Source organism: Thermobia domestica, chromosome 2 (assembly GCF_964235325.1).
Source record: "Thermobia domestica chromosome 2, izTheDome1.hap1.1, whole genome shotgun sequence".
Classification (NCBI taxonomy): Eukaryota; Metazoa; Arthropoda; class Insecta; order Zygentoma; family Lepismatidae; genus Thermobia; species Thermobia domestica.
The window spans coordinates 358,555,406-358,578,430 of record NC_137455.1 but is presented as its reverse complement, the minus strand read 5'-3'; the positions used below and the strand labels follow the sequence as shown (position 1 = coordinate 358,578,430).

General features: G+C 36.2%; 1 protein-coding gene across 2 annotated transcripts in view; it reads right to left on the bottom strand.

Moving 5' to 3' along the window:
- Window positions 1-22,654, bottom strand: part of aralar1 (calcium-binding mitochondrial carrier protein aralar1) — a 321,349-nt gene extending 298,695 nt beyond the window's left edge. The window contains exons 1-2 of one of the 2 annotated variants that reach the window (XM_081749350.1): window positions 22,520-22,654; window positions 22,262-22,330 (exon numbers count right to left, since the gene is read on the bottom strand). In XM_081749350.1, the coding sequence (XP_081605476.1) occupies window positions 22,262-22,330; window positions 22,520-22,558 (108 nt within the window). In that variant the 5' untranslated portion in view covers window positions 22,559-22,654. The remainder of the gene's footprint in view (window positions 1-22,261; window positions 22,331-22,519) is intronic. The other variant, XM_081749352.1, reaches the window with a different exon arrangement.
- Between the last annotated feature and the right edge of the window lie 371 nt (window positions 22,655-23,025).

The window sequence follows — 23,025 nt, the reverse complement described above, 5'->3', positions numbered from 1 at the left end:
GGAATCCGAACCACATGAGCTCCCGCCGGGAATCGAAGTCGGGTCCCCCAATATATTCAACTAAATGAAAACATCTTTATTCCACAGATCATCTTAAAAATATAAATAGAAGTATACATTTATACAACTGACTTAATGAAAAAAATTAAATAAAATCTTTCAGTTTAACGTCCCATGATTATGCCCGTTAGGCTAAGAGAGACTATTAAGAGTCTTCATCCCGGCGAAATTAAAATACCGCTAATTTTACAGTAATTATGTAATATCTTCAAATAGATAAAAGATAATTGAAATATGGAACAAGAACGCCCTAGACAATATTATTTTGCGTTAGGTACCGTTATCACAAGTCACCTAGTGGCTTTCCGTTTTCAGCTGTTTAGAAACGCGAAAATAAATGCCGGTTTTCAAAATGGCTCGAAATCGAAAGCAGATAAGTGAGTTGTGATAACGGTATCTCATATAAAATAATATTGTCTAGGGCGGTCTTGTTCCACATTTCGATTATCTTTTATCTATTTGAAGATATCACATAATTACTGTAAAATTAGCGGTATTTTAATTTCGCCGAGATGAAGACTCTTAAGGCAAGTAACGATGATGGAAGAATCGGTAGAATGAGAATGTGGGGAAGAAACGAGAGTACCCCAAGGAAACCCCCACACACAGTGTTGTTCACCACACACTTACTTGGCTGAGAATCGAACCACGGACCCCATACGCTCTACTATTGTGTTGAATGATACCCTTGGACAGGGGCGTAAATAAGGGCCCCGCAGACTCCACATTGCGGGGGCCCCCAAATTGTGAAGTGAGACGTAGGGAAGGGGCCTCACTCCACGCTGTCTGCGGGAGGGCCCCCAAGCATTTAGTTACGCCACAGCTCTTGGATTGAAAAAGTTAAAAAGACGTTGAAACCAGGATAACACAGGGAAAGTACGCACTCTACAGGAATGAAAGACTGTTTACAAAAAGGAAGTATCGATAGCAGTAAGGGAAAAGTATATCAACAGTTCTGTATAGATAAGAGACACAGGTGTCGAAAAGAAAATAAAAATAAAGAAAAAGAAAGAAAAGTCGATGCAGTGCTACAAAAGGATGCTAGGCTTATCATGGACAGAATTAAAAGGCAGTAAATGGGGAAGGGGGATGTATTTTATCTAAGGTAGAAAACATAAATATTTACGAAAGAAGAGAGCTCTAGCATGGTTTAGAAACTAGATGACTCATATTTTTCATTCTCCTTACATTATTAAAGAATTAAAAAAAAAGCGGTGACTAGTCTTAATGGATATTTTGTATGAGATATGACGTCTCTTTCTACCCCCGTCGCTACGTGATACACGGACTTATATGGTCATGAGACATCGATCGGGAATTACCGGCACGAAAGATAAAAATTTTATCCACTCAGTTACGAGGGATTTTTTTTTTTTTTTTTTTAAAGATATACCATATTAGATCTACGGTTATATTTAAGTTCATTTCCTTGCGCCTTCGAAAGCCTGCAGTCCTAAGTTACAGGTATTTGGACGTACGTTGGTACTGACCTTTATGAATCACCTTGGTTAAAAACCAAACACATTGGATCATTAGTTCCCACGATGGTCGCCTTGAAAAAATCCTCAATTTTCATCCATCTAGTAAGCTCACTATGCAAATTTGATATTCTAGTAAACTCAGAAGTAAAACATTGATAATAACCCGAAGGAAATCAGCAGGATTTTTTCCAAAGGGGAAGGTGGGAGTACCGGCACACAAGCACAGTCAGAAATACACAATTTTGATGTACACTTGCACTTAATGCGTTATATAAAACAACTATTATTTACGCACATACCATCATTAACTACAATAATACCATAGTATTTAATATAAACATATTAAGTATGCAATATGGGAAACATGTTTCGACAGGTATATGGAAGAACTGAACACCCTTCTGCCCCTCTTGTCTTGAAGGGAGTTTGCCTTCGGGCATATATTTTGAAGTACTCATTAATTACCTCTATAAAAATTGTTGCGAAAGTACCGCAGGATTCTGAAACATGGATATTTGGATAGGGCACATACCAGTTCCTAAGTGAAGTCTTGACTCAACTACGATAGGTCCCATAGTATTGGAGCTATGGACCTATAAAGTTCATTTTCCATGTTTTTGGAATCCTATAACTCAGAAATGACGGATTTCTGCACTTAGGTTGGTCTATATTTTGTTGTCATTCTTTTGAAACATTCTGTATAGTACGCAAAGTCTTTCCAACCTTAGAACAAAGTAGACGTAAACAAAGCAAAATGAATTACTCCGCGGCTCACACGTGCTTCGGCAGCGAGAGACGTGAACAGCAAGATCCTCTGCTTACTTACCGTCGTCGCATAATTATCAGACTATAAGGCTACAGTTTGTTGGTAAATAATTAATGGACTGACACTGACTACTGCTATGTTGGAGATATATATTTTCTTAAATCCTTATATAAACGAGATTGTCTCTTATTCCTGTTGTCTTTTGTGTTTTGTAACACGAGACGAAAATGGGATATTGCCACACATCGTCGCCTTGAAACTCTGCATTCTACAATAATTTTAAATGAGTGGGGAAGGCGCGTGAACGCATACGCATGTGCACTAAATACTATATGTCCAGATATGGGTGAGGGTGAAATAAAGCTACATCTGTTGTTAACTATTATATATATTGCGCTTATTATCACAAACTGTAGGATAAATTTAGATATTTTTATTTGAAATTATTATTTTAGTAGGAATTATATTGCGGTAGGATACTAGTGCACTGAGACCAACAACCAATCACTGGTCATCGACAAACTGGTAGTCAGGTGGGTTTGTTTACATCTACTTTTTTCTAAGGCTGGAAAGAGAATACGTATGTTCGTGTTGTATAACCTAACAGACACTTTCGTGTAAGATGCTGTTCGCGTAGAATAAGCACAACTTGAGCACATTGATATGAAAGTGATGGTCAATCCTTGATATTTTGGGCACAGAGCCATCGAACTAATGACAATTAATGCACAGACCCGATGTTTAAAAAAAAAAAATCTGAAATTAAAACGGTGGAACGGATAGCGGTACTCATAACCTAAATGGAACTCGAACCCGAGACTGAAAGCTGTTGTTGCTCGCAAAACTAGAGCGCTGAAGGCCATTGACGTTGCTCCAGGATCAACAGAAGTAAATAGAGGAAAGCTTCACTATGATAGTTTTTTTTTTTTAATTTTTTCTCAATTATTTTCCACTCTGTCAGTTTCTTTCTGATATTCCCTTTTCTATTTCCTCTTTTTCTTATTCCCGCTCGCAGGAACTCATTTCCTTTGACAATAGTCGCTCTTTGGCGAAGAATCTTCTGCAACTGGCAATTCAATCATTCTAACCATTCAGCCATCCTTGAGAGAGGATTTCGGTTCCTCCACATAAAAGGACGCTTTTATCAAAAGAAAAGGAGTTTTCAACCTAAGCTCCCAAGATTAAAGGAACATCAAATTCACATTACATGATTCTGTCAAGCCAAGTTAAAATGGATGTTTTTCTTTTTTTTTTCTTTTATAACTTATTATTGTATAAATGGATAAGTGCTTGTGCATGTTTTCTATAATAATCATGCTTACATGTACTATGTACGTCACACTTGGACTATCTGTATCACCACTAGCCTAGAACTAAAGCCTGTGACAAACATCTTGGCATTTTAGCTAAACGAATAAAACGCAAACTCTAACGCGATGTTGCCGAATGCTAACCCGTAAGGGGTGTGGTTATGGAGAAACAGACGGAACTACAGCGCGATCAGGTGGCAAAGGATAGACGTGGATGTGTACAAAATAAACGTGGCAATACCGCTGGCCTCTCATTTGCTAGCAGCATTTAAAGGGAACTTGGAGCGCCGCCTTCAAATGCCAAGATGTTTGGCACACCGTTTTTAGTAAGATTAGGATTAGGAATTAGATTTCTGGGCTTTCGGCATCTATGGTAATATTAGCCCGTCACGTATGAGATGACGCCCCTCGGCGATAACTTTATTCGAGGAAAGCGAAGGAAGACGTGGATTGAGGGAAGGAAGAAAGTGGCCTGGGAATGTATGTTAGATAGCATCCCGGCATTTGCCCGGTATGAATGAGGAAAACTTTACTCAGGACGACTGACCTGAAAAATCTTTTACACTTTTTCTACCAAATGTCCCCACCGGGAATCGAACCTGGGACTACTTGCACCAAAGACGAGAGCACCACAAGAATGTGACAAAGAGCTAAACATACCGTAGTCGCTAAAGCTGTTGCCTTTAGCGCGAACGATCCCGAGTTCGATTCCCAATGGAGACACTCCGTCGAAACAGTGTAACAACTTTTTCAGGCCAATCATTCTGAATGAGGTTTTTCTGTGAGCTTTCCCCATTCACACCAGATAAATGCCGGAATGGTACCTAACATACATGTCTCAAGGCCGCTTCCGTTCTTCCCCATTAATTTCTTTTTTCCCCTCCAAAGCGACTTCATCCCCAATACGTGATGGGCTTAAGGCTATAAAAACCAGTAATGCCCATTAATATGTATAAATAAATAAATAGAAAGAAAATAAATTGCTATATAATCTCTATTATTTAAGTTTATTTATAAATATACAGTAAATAAACAAAGGACTCTTAAAAACACATTTTCAAGTATGAATTTTATTATTGGGAGGAACGATATACTTTTTAAGGCCATAAAAAATTATTTTTCTCGATTTTCCGAAAACTACTCATGAGAATTTATTGTCATTTTGTTGAGCTCAATGTGATTTACCGACTGATAGATGATTGGGAATAGGCGTAAACTTTCAAAATGTGTTTATGAAAGAATACGAACCGACAGATGTGATAATCAGTATCACAAGAAATTTAATGAAATATTATTAAGGTATTCTCATGTTGGGAGAAAAAGGCGATTCCGACTTTTTATTGTTGCCTCAGTATTTCACTCTACTGTAATTTTAAAAATTGCATACTTCTGGTTCATACAAATGCTACCCTTTGGAAATTAGTTTAACACACCTACACCCATAGAAATTATGAAGAAAGTTTTTTTTTTTATCACCTTCACTCCCTTGCCAAACTTGTGCGTATGATTGCACTCCTTGCTTAGCGTGTTCTCACAAAGAAAATGGATGTTTAAATTGTTGAGTGGAAAAAAAAAAATGCCATCGGCTGATTTGAAAATGGCAATGCGTTTGTGTTTCTCTCTCTTTCCTGGTCTGTCCGATTTCAAAGTTAGTCAGTTTTTTAAATAAGGAAAAAGGGTAGAAAGCATACATGAGCATAAACTGATTCCGCCTTATGCAAAGTTATTTTGACGTATGATTAGTGTCATACTAAACGCCTGACTACTGCAGGAATCATATGTTAGTTGAACTCTCTAATATAACACTAATAACTCTGCATAAGGCCCATTGGTTTTAAGTAGATATGTAGATCTAAGTAAAACTTTAACAAGAGTTACTTCCAGTGATATAACGCTAGACTTTTTGGCAGGTTTACGGTAGATAGAGCAGTTTTTGAAATACGATATACAGCGTACTGAGTTAATTTTGAGTTTAACGTCCTTTTCTGCAGCGAGCCGATATGAGACGGGACCTACTGATTAACGTGGAATCCGAACTACATGAGCTCCCACCGGGGATGGAACCCGGGTCATCCACGCCAAAGGCGCGTACGCTAATCGCTTAGCCACGAAAGAGCTCTAATATACAGCGTATATTTACGCTTATTCTTCTGTAAAATTAAGGTGAGTATACACTGTACTAATAAAATATTAGGTGAGTATATAACATAATTACGCCCCATTAAATTCCCGATCACTTAGATATATTTTTCAGTTCTTATTAATATGAAAATGTTACACATATTCTACTATTTTATACAAAAAATAAAGGAAGAAAAGACAATGGAATTCGATCCGGTGTTAAGATGCTGTGCGAATTTATATTCACCCACGGGAACTCTACTGAAATAGTTTCCTATCATACATTTAGCTTTTATAGCCGTTGCGAATCGTTTCGAACTTCGAAAGAAGGCTTTTCTGTTTGTTTTTATATTTGCGTATGAAACCTTGATTATAGAAGCAAATGTATATTTAGCAAACAATCTAGACACTAGGTTTATACCAGCACCTTAAAAATTTATCCCATTTCCGTCCCTTATTCAGCTTCTTTACTGTCAATCGCAAATTTTCCTTCGTAAACGTATTTTCCTACACAAATATTCTCCGAAAGTATAGTTGCCAAGATACATTCAATTGAAATTAATGTAGGGCTATTTGCTTATAATTTTATTATTTCTTAGTATTTCTTGAGAATATTTTCATATAGGCCTAGGGGATACTCTCTACCATTTTCGCTTGCGAATAACTTAACTTTACCCAAAGACTTAAGGAAAACGTAACAAATGCGAAAAATCGTGAACCATAGTTACGTGCAATTTTCTTCTGCGCACGGGTGTACATCAAAAATCAAGCATTATTCGATTCGTTATTCGATTTCAATGTTAAGCGGCCAAGGTTGTAATCCCGGTAGGAATACAAATTATCTCTTGACAACTCATACAGTGGCTCGTATTTTACTTTAACAGTAGGTTCGCTCTCAAACATTGATGTAACTAAGCGAGGGTGGCAAACGTGGCTTGTGCCCCGGGCGCCGAATTGGAGGGCGCAAAACTGGGTAAATATTTATTTTCACTATAAGGTAAGGAAAGAAGTATTAAGAAATTAAATATCATAAAAAATTAAATCGAAAATGTTGATATTGGCGAGAAACTGAAAAGGATTGAATGAAATAATTGAATTGGGTAATAGGCCCTATATTGATTCAAATATTCAGATGGTTGAAAGGACAATATCTGAAAGAGAAGGAATAAGAAATCGTTTGAATACGGAATGAGTTGAATATCTAATAGTTATTTATTTCAACAACGGATAATTATTTTAATGTTTGAATAACGAATAACGTTTGAATAATTACTTGTACACGGAATAGTTTAAATAGTTCTTTGAATAGCAATTGAACAATTCGGCTCTAACTGCATTAATCGTCATATGTGAAATGTCTTCTATGCACAAAATCTATTGGTACTGTAGCTCATCTCAATATGGCTCCTGCTTACAATCAGAAGGAAATCTTCCAAAGCGAAGACAATGTAAAGATACTTTTGTTTATTGTTACCTGTAGATTACAAGCGTAGATTTATTTAAACCTCGATTTGTCCAATTAAATGCTCGTCACATCGATTTGCAACACTGGAGAGTTTGACGCCTGACCTTCTCAACGCGAAGAATAAAAACAAAATGCGGAAGGCTTGATAACTTATACAAACCATGACCTTGACTGAAAGCTAAATGAAGACAATAGCTTTTTTATCATCCACAACACATACACGTGGTTTCCACACGAAAGCTTCACTCGCTCATGGCTTAAAGCAATTTTCTGCCAATAAAAATTACATGCGCAAAGGAAAATAAATGTATTTGAATTTACCAAGCGAACTAGGTTATTTGTCATTTAGTCACCTTTATGTTATACTGTTACTGGCTTTACAACCTTTTCGTAAGAAACTCAATGAAAGTAATATACTGTATACAACTCAAGAACCTGAGGGAAGAGGATTAAATATAGCAAAGCCTATCGAAATTGACTACTAATGATTCTACGCGACCAAAGAGCTCATTCTGTACCAGCCTTCGCAAAAATTGCAAGAATCAATTATAACTGCTATGTAGGTCTATATTATCGCAAATTAAAACGTATATTTTGTGTTGCGCTGACGCAAACTGTTACGAAATGAGCTCCCCAAAGAGAGGACCAAGGTATTTTACTTCCTTCTCTTCGGAAATGAGTAGGCAAAATGCCGAAGTTGCCACCACAACAGGTTTTATTGTATTGGATATATGACGTCCGTAATCAGAAATAAATTTTATTGGTGGAAACCGTATCTTTCACATTCCACAATACACTATCTTTAGTTTAATATTCCCAAGGATATGTCCTATATTTGGTTGAGTGGATTTTAACGATTCTTTTGGACATCAAAGCTCTATGAAATGGAGCTTAACTACCTAAAGTGAAATACGAACTACATGGAATTTTATCCGCGATTAGTATTTCTACCAGGAAGCTAACCCTTGATCATACATACGAGGTTACGCTCGACTAAACGACGCAGATAAGAAAATGATGAAAAGGGAAAAAAGAACGTGCCTAACAGCAGCTCAAACGGTCTGGGATCAAATCACGGACCTTTGCTTTTATTCATGAGCATCGTGCCTTCCAATCACATAGAAATTAAGGTGTTTGAAGCATTTTGAAAAAAAATAAAAAAAATCTAAGTTTGACATCCACAGTTATGCCGTGTGGGCTAAAGGAGACGGTGATGATTAGAAATAAATGAAATGGTGGAATGCAGAAAATGGGAGAAAACGGGAGAACCTCGAGAAAACCCACGCACACGGTGATTGTCCACCACAAAGTTCACTTAGCGCGAGCTGGAATCGAACCAAGAACCACATGCATCAGAGGTGCACGTCCACCACTAAGACACTGCTGCCCATTGAAGCATTTTGGATTAGAGTAGGAAAAGAGAACGGGTTTAAGGCTCCTTCTTGTTGGATAGCATTGATTTAGTTATAAGATTTAGCGTCCCTTTCAGCAGCGAAGCTATGTTAGATGTGGACCTATAGCTTAACTTGAGACTCAAACCACATAAACTTCCAACGGGATCGAACCCCGATCTTCCGCGCCAAAGCCTCGTATGCTAACCATACAGCCACAAAGGAGCGCTGGTTTCCTTTTTTAATGTACGACACGCTATGAGGCAACGAAATGACTCTTCTATAGCGCTGCCAAAATGTCTTGATCCGTGACAAAAATGCGAACTAAACCTACATTCTCGATACATCCACGCATTGAGCCAATAAGGGTTCAGCTGTTGCTAAGCGAGAGCGCCTTGCAGCCGTGGGAGTGGAATTCCTTCAGCCGATAGCAGCGCTTGGAACGGAAGACTAGGTGTCAAGTCAATGTGGTATATCTATAGCTTTCCGTTTTTTTTTCCAGGTCCGAAACAAGAAATTTTTTATTTTACTAGTAGATGTTTAACATTTTATTCTTAGAACAATTCTCGACTATTACAACAAATAAATATTATGATTAAATATTTGGAGACCAGAGCTCTTCCACAAAGAGGCAAAGAAGAATAACTTCTGTTTTACATATATTTTTAAAATATGAATGAAACCTTTATTTGTACTTACAAACTTTACTTGTATCAGCTACAATGATTTTTATTATTGTTATTATTTTTAAACCCTAATTCACGCATGTTCTATCCGTGCCAAGGCCGCGAATATTCACACATACCGTTTTCATTCCATGTCGCCATTGCTTTCTAAATTATTTCCGACGGTGGATTATACTTACCACCAAATCACTCCAACCGGCTTAGTTTGTACTAAAGCAGAAAATTTACCCTAACTCAGACTTGTATCCACGGGGGAAGGGGGCTAGGGGGCCGCCCCCCTTAACTTTGGCTGCTCCCTAAAAGTTTCACGGTAGTCTTGCAATTGAACTATAATATGGTGATGAAGTATAATATGATTGGGTCGGCCTCCCCCCTAAATTTTTGGGTTGGCTACGGGCCTGCCCTAACTGCATTCATAAACAACACTCCAAACAAGCCATAAGGCGCGAAAGTGTGGTATCGATGGAGTACGTTGTTGCCATCGTTAAACTTATGTTAAAAATGGATCAATAATAATAATAATAATAATAATAATAATAATAATAATAATAATAATAATAATAATAATAATAATAATAGAATCACTAACATAAAAAAAAAACTAAAGTTAGGATCATAAAGATGAAATAACGTGTTGACGAAGTTTGTAGATTGCTTTCTGTACAAGAGGATTAAAAAATTGCAATATCGCTCTTCTTTCAGCAGATTAACCGAAAGACCACCCTCAAATACAAGGACTTGTTGAAATGTCCCTCTCATGTTAATAAAGAAGCATGTTGATTACTTCAATTGTGTTCCGCTTTCTTTGAAACCGCCTTAGGATGATTTGGCCGCACTGACTTTACAGGGAAGAAGACACTCTTTGGTTCTGGTCAACTTCGTGTCGCTTCGATTACCCCGAGAAAAGCCGAAGCTTCGCGACCGTCGAGTCGACCGGAGTGGTTCTTTTCAAGGTGCCATGGCAGGGGACTGGCACGTCACGGTATATGAGAATTAAAAAAAAAAAAAATCAAAGTTCAAGGACCATTGCACGGCTGGGAATCACCCCTATGACTGAATCAGTCTTGAGGTATACGATGGTTTAAGAAAGAAAAAAAAAATAATAAAGCACAATGATCGACATCAGGAAATCAAACTTAGATCTTCCTGGATATAAAAGAGAAAGTTAACACTTGTATACATTTTTATAAAAGAAAATTATTTAAAAAAAAGTGAACTGCGTTTCACATTATGAAACTACAGTAGACTTTCAAACTACGAGGACTCGCTATTCAAACCGGAAATAATAGAACTATTATTTCCGGCTGAAATTCAGAATAGAGTCGAAGAAGGAATGTTCTTCAAACAGTGTATCCATATGAAAAGTTCTCGCTACATATGAATGTTTTTGCTGTAAGGAAATCAAAATTGAAACCGGAAGTTATTGCAAAGTTATACAACTTCCGACTATTCTAGAAAGATATGGGAGAGAGAGAAGCTATTTTTTTTAGATATTGAATCCATATTAAAAACCCGCTACTCGCTATATATTACTTTTTTTAAATGGTGATCAGTGTTGAAACCGGAAATGGTAGACTTCTACCACTTCCGGTGTGAATATTAAACTATTCTTGGAATAGGGGTACAAGTGAGGGAGACGCGGAAGGACATAGTTCCCTACTTCGAGATCTATGGTGTTCCTCCACTTCCTAAAAATTAGAATGGGCGAAGATAGGAACGAGGCACGGCGTGACGTCTTGAGTCCCTATCTTGCAGATCCAACTTTATCCCTACTTGGAATCATGAATCAATATCAAAAAGTAATTTTTCGCTACCTGTCGAAAGACAGACATAGCCGTCATAGTCGCCCGAAGGCTCACGAAACTGTATACGTAATATTTATTTATAATAGGATTCAGATACAGCACTAGGCCATTTTACACTGAAACATTTTAACAATTATGTAACATAACAATAGAATAACAATTTGAAATCAAGATGGTACAGTACAATGGCAACATTACAAAGATAGTTTATATATAGATGATCTGAAGGTATGCTCATTTGAAAAAACGTCTACAGTTTCTGGTAACTTATTATACGTGCTAACAATTCGATTTAGAAATGACCTTTGGACAATATTAACTCTCGCCACCCGAGTGTAAAAGAGATCACTAGACCGTGTTGTTCTAGCGGGTACGCGAAAATTGATCTGACTTAATAACTGTTCATATGATATATGGCCATTAACAATTTTATGCAAAAATATTAGGTCAGAAATTTTGTTTCTCACTAGGGGAGGTTTGATATTGAGAAATGTTAAAACGTCATTTTTTGGAAGTGTTCGGAGGTGAGGTACTCGGTAGGATACAATGGCTAAAAAGAAATTAATTACAGAGTTTATTATTATTATTATTATTATTATTATTATTTTCAGATGAGTAGGGCAGGCCAAAGACCAGATAGGAGAACAGTACTCAATAGGGGGAGCAACATATGACTTATAGAATAAGTTTAAGGAACTAGGATTTTTTTATGTCAGTGAAGCGATAAAGGAGTCCTAGTTTTCTCATAGCAGTACAAGATATTGTGCTTATATGATCCGCAAAAGTAAGCCTACTGTTAATGATAACACCAAGATCTCTGAAAGAGGTGACAGGATTTATGTTCTGATGCCCAATTTTGTAGATGTGGTTTATGTAATATAGCAAGTCATGTACAGTAAAACCTGTCTTCAACGGACCCTTTATTAAACGGAAAACTGTCTTAAACGGAAATATTTCACGGTCCCATGAATTTTGGGGAACAAAACGTGTAAAAAGTCCCTTCATTAAGCGGAAACTGTGTTACGCGGACAACGGAAAGAAAAATAAACATTTAACGGAAAATTCTGAGTTCCGGACTACAGCATTTAGAAGATGTTTAGACATTTTGTGAGACATATACATTACACTGTCTGCGATAAAATGTTAGTTCTTTTGTTAAATATTTCTGGACAGTGTTTACCTTCCCCAACCACTACTCATATTCAACCCCACAAATTGTCCTTAATCCCCGGAACGTAATCAAAAATCATACGGAATGTCGGAAAGAAGAAAACGAGATAGAGGAAGAAGAGGAATACGATACCGAGCTCCAACAAGAGTGTAGAATAAATATATATCAAGGTGCTCAGAAGTTTAAAGGAACTGCAAAAATTTGCCTTACGGAAAAATAATTCTGATTCACTTAGTATAATTTCTCAGGCTAAAGTGTATGCGGAAAGTCAAGCAGCCAAGCAGCAATGTACACAGAAAATCCTGCTTGGCTATTAGAAAAATAAAGAAAACGTGTGCAGAGTATATTTTGTATTCATTTTAATTTTTTGTGTATTTATTCGTAGAAGAAAGAAGTACTGTAATCGAACAATGTACGTATAACAATATATTTTCTCATACTTTATAAGCACGTATTTTTTTAAGAGGAAAGGTCTACCTCCACTAAGCGGAAACCTGACTTCAACGGAAATTTTTGCAAGTCCCGTTCGATTCCGCTAAAGACAGGTTTCACTGTATATTAAATACCAAACGTAATATAGCAACCAGACAGATGCCTCCCCCCCCCATAGAAAATTTTCTTTGGGCGCCCATGGTAGCCGTTCTGCAAGACTTCCGATACTACATACAGCATAGTTTGGAAGTCTGAAATATGTAATTCAAAAATAGTAGCACAGCAACTTTAGCATAATATAAACAGAAAGAAGATATTTTAAACATACGGTACACACCAGACAGAAAGTCACCTTGATGTAATGCAACTGAACTGAACGCAGACAAAAACAATATGAAATGATTTGCGACAACGCAAGCTATCTTGTTACGAAGTTTATGGACTGTTACAGCGTTTATTTACACTTGCTGATATGAAGTGAAAGTTATTGCTAGTACGTACTTACAATACCTCATTACTTTACCTTGAATCTTGATGCACACTTCAATGGAAGATTCTACGGAGAAGCAAGCAAACCGGAAGCTAAATTAGGAGGAAATATACACTATTCGATTCATAACGTGCATCATATTGAAACACTAATTATTGATCTTTATGCTAGAACTGCAAGTTAAATGTGACTCCCCTTCACCAGAGTTTTTCACCCCTTCATAAATTCACGTAACATTTTTTTCTTTTTTTTTTAAAAAAAATATTGCTTTTACACTTTCCCAATGGTTTTTACCTCAATATACCTCCGGTTCTCCCCGACTCTGGGCATGACATTGATTTAAATGTGTTGTTCTTGTTAATCTTACGTGTTGGTGTTGTTTCTGAAGTTTTTAATTAGTTTCAACCAATTTTCTGTCCCTCTACTAAAATGCTTCGTTTGGAGTATTGTTCTGTATGGGTCAGAAATATGATCATTATTCAAAAATGATGGAAAACGACTGGAAGTTTTCGAAATGTGGGTGTGGAGAAGAATGAAGAGAATTGCCTGGGTCGAAGAGGAAAACTAGTAAGAACATGTTAAATGGGGGAGAAAAGAACAACTTTAGACATTATTAAGAAGAGGAAGAGAAACTGGTTGGGGCATTGGCTAAAAAGGAACTGTATCATGAGGGATGTACTAGACGGTATGGTGGCAGGAAAGAGAGGGAGAGTACGAATGAGTCGACATCAAAACAAAAATCGTACGTGAAAACGAAGGGGTTACCAGAAGACCGTGGAACATGGAAGCTTCTCAGTTGCGGCAAGTGACCTGCCAATACTGACAGAATACCTATGATGATGGTGGATAAAATTTTAACAGAGCGATCTGCGTCATAAGCTCCGATTTGTTGGTATTTCTACTTGTCACAATGTTGATACACCACACTCGTAGGAAAACTTTTGGGTGCAATTTTATTTAATATGCATTTCAGATTCTCAAAACGTACGTATACTTGGTTCAATAAATTCATTTGTTCTTACTTGTGATTAGCATTATGCAAAGTGCTTGACTTATGTGTTATACAAGCCCTTATTATCACCGTAATCACACGTAAGAACGACTCTCAATACATCCTATTAATCTTAATTTCCTAGGATTATACCATGTAAGCTGTAAAGGAAACAGATATCTGACTCCTTCGTGGTAACCTGGTATGATTTCTGCTCTCCACACTCATCTAGTGGTTAGCACAAGCACATTTTGTACACATAGTCCTGGGATCGATCCTCGGTGAGAGAACATTGAATGAAATACGTGATTCGGATTCCACCTTGAATTGTGTAGGTTTACGTCTCATATAGCTTCGGAGCTGAAAACCAACGCCGAATTGCTAGAAACAAAAGACTACTTGAATAATTATATGCTAACATAATTGGTTTTTATTGTAATTAGTGTATAAGAATAAACATACTAATTACGAAAGGACTAATCGGGAATAATTTCAGTAAATAACGTGCTGATTCGCTTGCTTCTTCTCAACTTTTACTTTTTAACCTTTCTTCTTTTATATTTTCTTTACAACGACGTGGTTGTTATTCATTTTAGATGCTTACCTTCAGCAGCATATTATATTTTTAAGGATTTTGGTTTATTATCCTGCCTGTCCACGAACACACAAAAAAATCTGAAGAACTACTTGACAGATTACCGTGGACAACATCGTGTTAATGGGTTTTCTCGGGGGTATTCCCGTTTTCTCACACATTCCCATTCTACCAATTCTTTCATCATCATTCACTTGCCTCAATAATAAGTCTTCCTTAGCCTAACACGCATAATCGTGGGACGTTAAACTTAAAGACTTAATTTCACTTTATTTTGATGAATCGCCAGGATGTAGAGGGTAAAAAATTAGTTAAGTTAGTTTATTCAAGCCGGAAGTTGCAGAAATCAACCATTTTCGGTTTAAATGTTGATCAATATACAGCAAAAAACGGTAATAAATTTCTAAAAACAGTTTCCTGCAATCGATAAAGCATCCTAAGAATACATCTAATTTCCATCCTTAAGGGTCTTCACTACAGTGAAATTAAACTACCGCTAATTTTACGAAAAGTGCAGATAGGCGAATTGTGGTAAAGGTATCACATGCAAAATCGTATTCTCTATTTCACTACGTTTCTGCTTTTCAAATATTTTTATTTGTTTTGAAGATATTACAGAAAAACTCTAAAATTAGCGGTAGTTTAATTTCGCTGTAGTGAAGACTCTCCACGCTGCACCAAAACCAAAAGTGATATTGATCTTATTTACACGGAGCAAAAATGGTCAGATTTGACTTGCTTTTGGGTTTTAGCGCCTCCTTCTGCAGCGAGGCCATTTGAGACGTGGACCTACAGCTTAACGTGGAATTCGAACAACATGAGTTCTCGCCAGGAATCGAACCCGGGTTAAAAACGATAAGAAATAAATGAAATAAAATATGTCAGTTTAACGTCCCACGATTACACCGTTTAGGCTAAGGGATACGGATGATTAAGACAAATGAATGATGGAAAAATTGGTGGAATGAGATTGTGGGAGGCAAACGGGAGTACCCCGACGAAACCCACGGACACGATGTTGTCCACCACATAAAAGAGAAACGGTAAGAGATAGCGAGCTGTTTTTTTTTTTTTTTTGAGTCAACTAAGCGTCCCAGAAATATATTTCATCTCCACTGTCAGTGGCGTATTTACGATTTTGTTTCGGGAGGGGCTTTGCTAATTTTCGGGGGGGCTTTTCCTGGAAATGTGAAAATTCTGCAAGATATTTCATTTACTTTACTATACTTAGTAAGATTTCGGGGGGGCTTAAGCCCGGAAGCCACCCCCCTAAATACGCCACTGTCCACTGTAATCTCTCGACTAAATCGAAAGAGGTAGAAATCTACTACCACTTCCGGTTTCAATAGTAGCAATATATATCACGCCATACAAACCAAAGTCCTTCACATTGTGTACACGTGACACAGCTTCTTGTTTTTACGTTTAATCCGAAATCACGAATTCATTATATAACGCCATTTCAAAAAGCAAAATACACATTAAGGATTTATTCAATGTACTGCACAAATCAAAGAACAATATTATAAATTCTCTAAGTAATTCTCTAGTAAATACATAAGATTACTAACTATAAGCAGGTTTGTGTTGTTGAGACTGTCATTGTGTCTAAGCATATAAAACAATAACTTAAATTGATAACGTATTCTTAGACAATAGAGAGCACATTCACAATACAAATACTATTTATTGCACTAAGTAAATTTTCTTAATAGTAATGTTGCTGAACACATGCAATATCTTCTTTTGACTCCTTTGATTTATATTGGGGATTATTTATTTTTTATTTTATTTGAATGGATTCGAAACTACTTAAATGCAAGGGCGGATCCAGGACAGACTTCTGGGGTAGGGGGGCAGTGGGTTGTAATACTGATACTCAGAGCTACTTTTAAGAGCTCCAAACTCTGGGATGGGTTTTATTTATATATAAAATAAGAAAGTTTCCTCTTCTTGGAAGGGCGTGCCCCCTTGGATCTGCCGCTGTGATCACACTAAATTTTGTTATGTGTAATATTTAATATGATAATATTTAATGTAATTTTAGATTTAGGCCTATATGTAATGCAAAATAATTTTGAACTGCAAAGGGACGTTTAAGAATTAGTAAAATCTTAAATAATAAAATCAGTAAAATTTCATAATTTCACTTGATTTCACAGAAAACAAAAAAAATAATTCCGCATATAAACTAAAGATGGCGTTAGATCACTCCGTTATGCAATTTACACACAGAAATTTCAGTATTTTTTTAAGTGTCAAAAAACGGTGAGAGGATAAAATTAGATGTAGGCAATCATAATACAGGTTTTACTGTACTATTTTCCTTAGTAGCATAATATATTCAGCTTTTTATACTCATCAAAAATTCCATCTTACTTTTATTGTGTATTATGTAGCAAGTTGTTTTAAAGAAAAGATATTTAGCTGGTAACATTGTTCTGTTGGACAATATTCAAAAGCCTGGCGAACAGCCTATGAATAGCAGCACCACACAGCCAGAGCAAAGAGCCCATAAGGTACGGAATTGACCACAATCACGTGATGGTAAAACAATTTCGCATGAAACGTTTTAAAAGAATTCACAAGACATTTGTTTTCGATTTTTTTCTTTCCTTTCGTTTTCATTATTCCCATCGACTTTCCTCGATTTCCAAACCGCCTGGCGCCGAATCCATTATAAAGCTTTTTTTCCTTCCATTTTTTTAAACGTCAGGCGGGAGTATCTATTTCAACGCGGGCGGAAAGTCAGCTGTTCTATTAGTCTTATTTGGAAACGGATAAAAGAAAAGCAAAGAATTCTGCTACTGCTTTTGTCGAATCCACAATTCCAAGATATATCTCAAAAGAGCAAGAACGTTTTGAAATGGTGGTTGTACTTGTTATTCAAACAATTTTTCGTGTTGCTATTAGAATAATTTTCTGTTGTTACTCGAACGATTCTCTCTCTGCTTTTATCGAATATTCGTTATTTAGGCGATTTTTCCGTTATTTGAATAATTTTCTTGCTGTTATTCGAATTATTTTTCTGCTATTATTAGAATAATTTCCTGTTGTTATTCGAATAACTTTCCTGTTATTATTCGAATAACTTTCGTGTTGTTATTCAAATATTTTTTTCTGCTGTTGTCAGAATAATTTCCTGTTATTCGAATAACTTTCCTGCTGTTATTTGAATAATTTCCTCTTGTTATTAGAATATTTTTCCGCTGTTATTCGAATAACTTTTCTGCTGTTATTCGTATAATTTTCTCTTGTTATTAGAATATTTTTCTGTTGTTATTAGAATAACTTCCTGCTATTCGAATAATTTCCTATTGTTATCCAAATTAGTTTCCCACTGTTATCAAAATAATTTCCTGCTGGTATTCTAATATTTTTTCTGTTGGTATTAGAATAATTGTCTGTTATTCGAATAACTTTCCTGTTATTCTTCGAATAACTTTCCCGCTGTTCTTTACTCGAAAATTTTCCCACTGTTACTCGAATATAGCTATAGTAATAATATAAGGGTGCAAATTGCACAAAGTCAAACTCACGAATGCAACTGAGGAGAAATGCTACTGTGTTCATCTTCGAAGCTATATAATTTAGTTACTCGTGTTTCCAAATCTTAATTTTGTTCAATTAAACATATGTAATTAGTACAATTATACACGGTACATCAGAAATAAAGGAAAAGTTTTGTGATATCTTAAAACGTACAAAGTAATGCACATCAGCCTAATATAATAATATAAATCAATACCTATAGTAATACAAAATACTTTGAAAAATGCCTTGTTTGGGAACTACAATGTGAGAAAATATCGGCAAAGATTCCAAAACCTTCAACATTCTCAATGCTGAAGGTTCAGTATAGTAGAGGAAAGGCAGGTTTACAAGCACAGTCGCCAATACACACCATTATTGTCTAGTTAATATAATATTTCAAGTGAAAACCATTATTTACGCACATTGCATAACTGTATTATGTATGGTATTAGATATATTAAATACTATATACTGCGAGTACACACATCCAATGTTTTTCACACGTATTTCGAAGAATCTAGAGATGGGCAACTGCCCTACTCTGCTGGCGGCCTTGGTTGTTTGATTAAAGTCTAAAAGACCATGATGTCCTGTTTTTATTTTGACATTAATTTTTATTTAGTTGAGTATATAAAGATTCTCATTCTCAGGATTGTAACACTTATATATAATAATATATTGCGGTCCCAGTTCGATTAAAATTACTTCAGTATCCACCAAAACTTGCCACGATAATTAATTCAATAAATTAAATTATTTTTTATTCATTTTATACTTTGTATTTTCTTAATACTTATCATTCATTTCACAGAAATTAAAAATACACTTCAATCACTTATGGCTTCCTCACTTATTATATCTTTATAACAGCATTTATAAAACAAGTTTAAACAAGTCTGGTTACAAGGTTTGTTATCATAAGGTACCGGATTATTGTCCTTGTTGTCCTTTAACTAAATATACATATAAACGTCATCGTTGCAGCATATATTTTTTAAAGAAAGAAAACGATATTAATTTTTATAAAATTCTCTTAAGGTTCCACTCCCACCCCCCCCCATGTACAAAACTGATCAGTAGCATATGTAGAATTTCATTTAGAAAAGGAAAGGAAATATTTCAGTTTAACGTGCCACGAATATGCCTATTAGGCTAAGGAAGGCAGGTGATTTAAGGCAAGTGAATGATGATGGAACAATTGGTGGAATGCAAATTTGGGAGGAAATGTGAATACCCGAGGAAACTCACAGGCACGATGCTGTTCACCACAAACTTACTTGGTAGGAATCGAACCAGGGTAAGTGCTCTACCAAATCAAGGAAAGGAGTTCAAGCTCCCGAAATTCATATCATTTCAGGTGTCTGTATAGATATTTTAATAGGCTATAGTAAATATTTATCATTATTATTGCACACTATCTTGCTCAAGTGGAAGTTTAAACCCGGAAGCTCTTCCCTTGCGTACGTCACTGCATACGATATTTTAAATATCACATGATTTCCTCACTGGTCGGCACAGATTCAAAATCACAACGCTTAATGTTCCAACTACATTTCCCAAATGATAACAGATGGCATTGGTAGTGTTGCTCAGGAATTACGTAATATTGTAATTTCCTCCAACGAACAACTTTTGATGTTACGCCTACATGTTTTCTCTACCTTTTTGTACCGTTTCAACTTCGAACTCCAAGGACAAAATAATGTATCGTGGGAGTCACCTTGCCTCTTAGTTTCGCGAAGATTTCTCGGTTCAGCGAGATAACGAGATTTCTTCAGAAACTCGTGAACAGAACAGATGATGTACAAAAAAAGAAAAGAAAAAGAATATATGTATAGTAAGTATATGGCCCATGTCGTTCCTTTACAAGAAAAAACTCAGGGAAAACAAATTGACATTTAAAAAAAAAAAAGAAAAGAAAACTACATCATTTCTCTGCTCTCACCACTAAAATACTGTACTTTTAAGTTTTAATAGCGTTATAAATGATTTTTTGAGCTGTCATCTAATAGCAATACCAGTCTCCGGTAGGAATGAACTTTCCTCATCGATTTACGATAACACTCTATAACCGAAAGCACCTCACACGTCACGACTATTGTTTCGTGGTTTTCGATAGTCGAAGAAAAAGGATTAAAGAAATAGCAGTATAGAAGCTAAGAAAATCATCCAGTACATATGTAACTAGCAAGAGTATATTGGGTTACTACGAATCAGGAATTGACAAAATGAACACACTTGTTATGTTATATTATGTATAATGGGTTTTTCATAGGCGAGCAGTGAGCAAATGAAATGTAGTCACGAAAATGAAAAGATATGCAATATAAATGCGCGGATCGCGCACACTTATCTTTATCACTATTATTATTATTATTATTATTATTATTATTATTATTATTATTATTATTATTATTATTATTATTATTGGATTCCATCTATATTCGTAACCAATTTACTAATATAGGATAATCTAAATTAGCAAGGGTTTTGGTGCGCCGAAACGAATTCGAAGAGGAAGGGGAGGGGGATTCATCACATTACAGCAGAATCCAAAGTGTATTTATTATATTTTAAACAGGGGTAAAAGTAAGAGGTACGCGGGAACGCCGTTCTCCCACTTCTTTAAAAAATTACAATGGGTAAAGATAGACATGGAGAACGGCGTGACGTTATACATCCCCCTACCTTTTCAGATCCACTTTTATCCCTGATTTTAAATATTTGATTTTGTGTTCGAGGTAAGAAACTGCAGAGGTTTCCTATGGTTCCGTCTCCGCTCTATAATTGTACGCAAACCTAAAAAAGGCGTACTACCGGTCCTATCCCATTCGCAACTAAATAAAACTCAGGTTACATGTCATCCTTATGGAGGGTAAGTTTTTGTTAGCAAATAATGTACCAGTGTAACCTCAACACATGTCGATAAAGCCATGATGAGCGTTCCACCACTGACCTATTCCCAAGGGCGCCGATTTCTCTGTAAATTTTGGGGGGCTCATTCAGATGCAGAAGGTATATATATGTGGATTTTAAGACAAATTGCATTCAAATTATGTCAAATATTGTATATTCATAAATAAAATAGGGGAGCCCACATGAGCTTGGGGGGGGGGGAATCGGCACCCTTGTCTATCCCCATCCCAACTTCTAAAAACGCTTTGGAAATGTCTGGAAATTATCAGTCAATGTGTTTCCTTCGCCAACAATGCTATATTCAGGTCCATTGATCAGTTCTCAAGGTTTTGGCAAAAATATCTATATTGAAGGCATGTACGAATCGCTGGTAATGACTGAATAGGGTACTTCTGTATACTCCCTTGTTCATGTGTATGATAGCAGAAAATACGAGTTTTTTTCTTTATTTAATCATTCCACTACTATGTCATCACATTTACGCTTCGTAAAGTAAATAGCTATATTAAAAATGAGATTTTTATTAAACATGTTACTTATTAAACAGAACTGCAGTAATAATCATTGATTTGGCAAGTGAGATTGTTTTCAATGTAAGTTTCACATTTATTTTTTCTTAAATAACACTTTCGTATTTCCTCTGTCCTTGATATGTAAGTTTCTTAATGTGAGGTGGTGTACACGACGAAAAAGCGCAAAGCAAAATATTTCGCAACACTGCAATATTTTTCGTCAATCAGATTACATTCATCAAATTTATTTAATGAGAGTTACACGCATAATAATCGATAAACTTTAAATTAACACCCAGAAAAGGCACAAAAATATGAATGAAACTGGTTAACAGCTGTTCGATTTTACTATTATACACATTACAAATAGCGCCAAGCAGAAAAAAAAATGACTAAAGCCATGCACAGTAAAGCAACTAAAGTATGTGCCTATATAAAAAATAAACAACTTCCGCCACCTAATTTTAGTGAATGGCTACGACTCACTGGTCTGCCTTTTGCTACAATATTTTTAATTGAACATCGGTGTGCCTACCTCATGGCATGATGCTCGTAGAAACAGCAAATTTGAGAACCACTCTTTGAACATTCCAAGTTTCGTATCCTAGAAGAAAAAAGCAACTGGCATGAAGTAGATGGACGGGAGGGTGAATTTTTTTTAGAAAAAAAAATAAACAAAAAAATATATAGCAAACACAAATTGGAAACACTGCTAAGCACAAGCCACTACTGTGTCAAGCATCCACACCACAACAACAACATTTGTGTTTTTGTGAAAGAAGACCAAATTTACCGGCTCTGTGAAACTTGCATCTACACTGTAAGCGGCCATACTGCAGTGGCCTGCCTCCTGTTGTGTACACTGCCGTGTAGGATTACTTAGGGGATGGTAAGGGAGTCAAAGAGGGGGGTTTGTAACGGTGAATGAAAGAACTAACATTTAGTAAACGTGAATTTCGCGAGATAGCGTTCACCTCAGGCAGAGAGGAGATTTGCAAACTTGTTTCTCTGACATCTAGTGAGCAATGGAAGAACTATGTTCTGTGTCGCTGCTTTAGTTCTTTAGAAGAGTAGAAATACTTTTCAAGAAAGACGGCATTCTAATTTTCTTTCAGGACAGTCACCCAGGGCCGGCCCTAGGTAATTTGTCGCCCCGTGGAATAGTATCATTTACCGCTCCCCTTTCTCCAGAAAGAACAAATCTTTAAAGCCAGGATTTTAGTATGCTAATCCATCATGAATAATGATGGGTAGAGGAAACAGCACTCGCACTCACAATGGCCTAAACAGTACAATTTC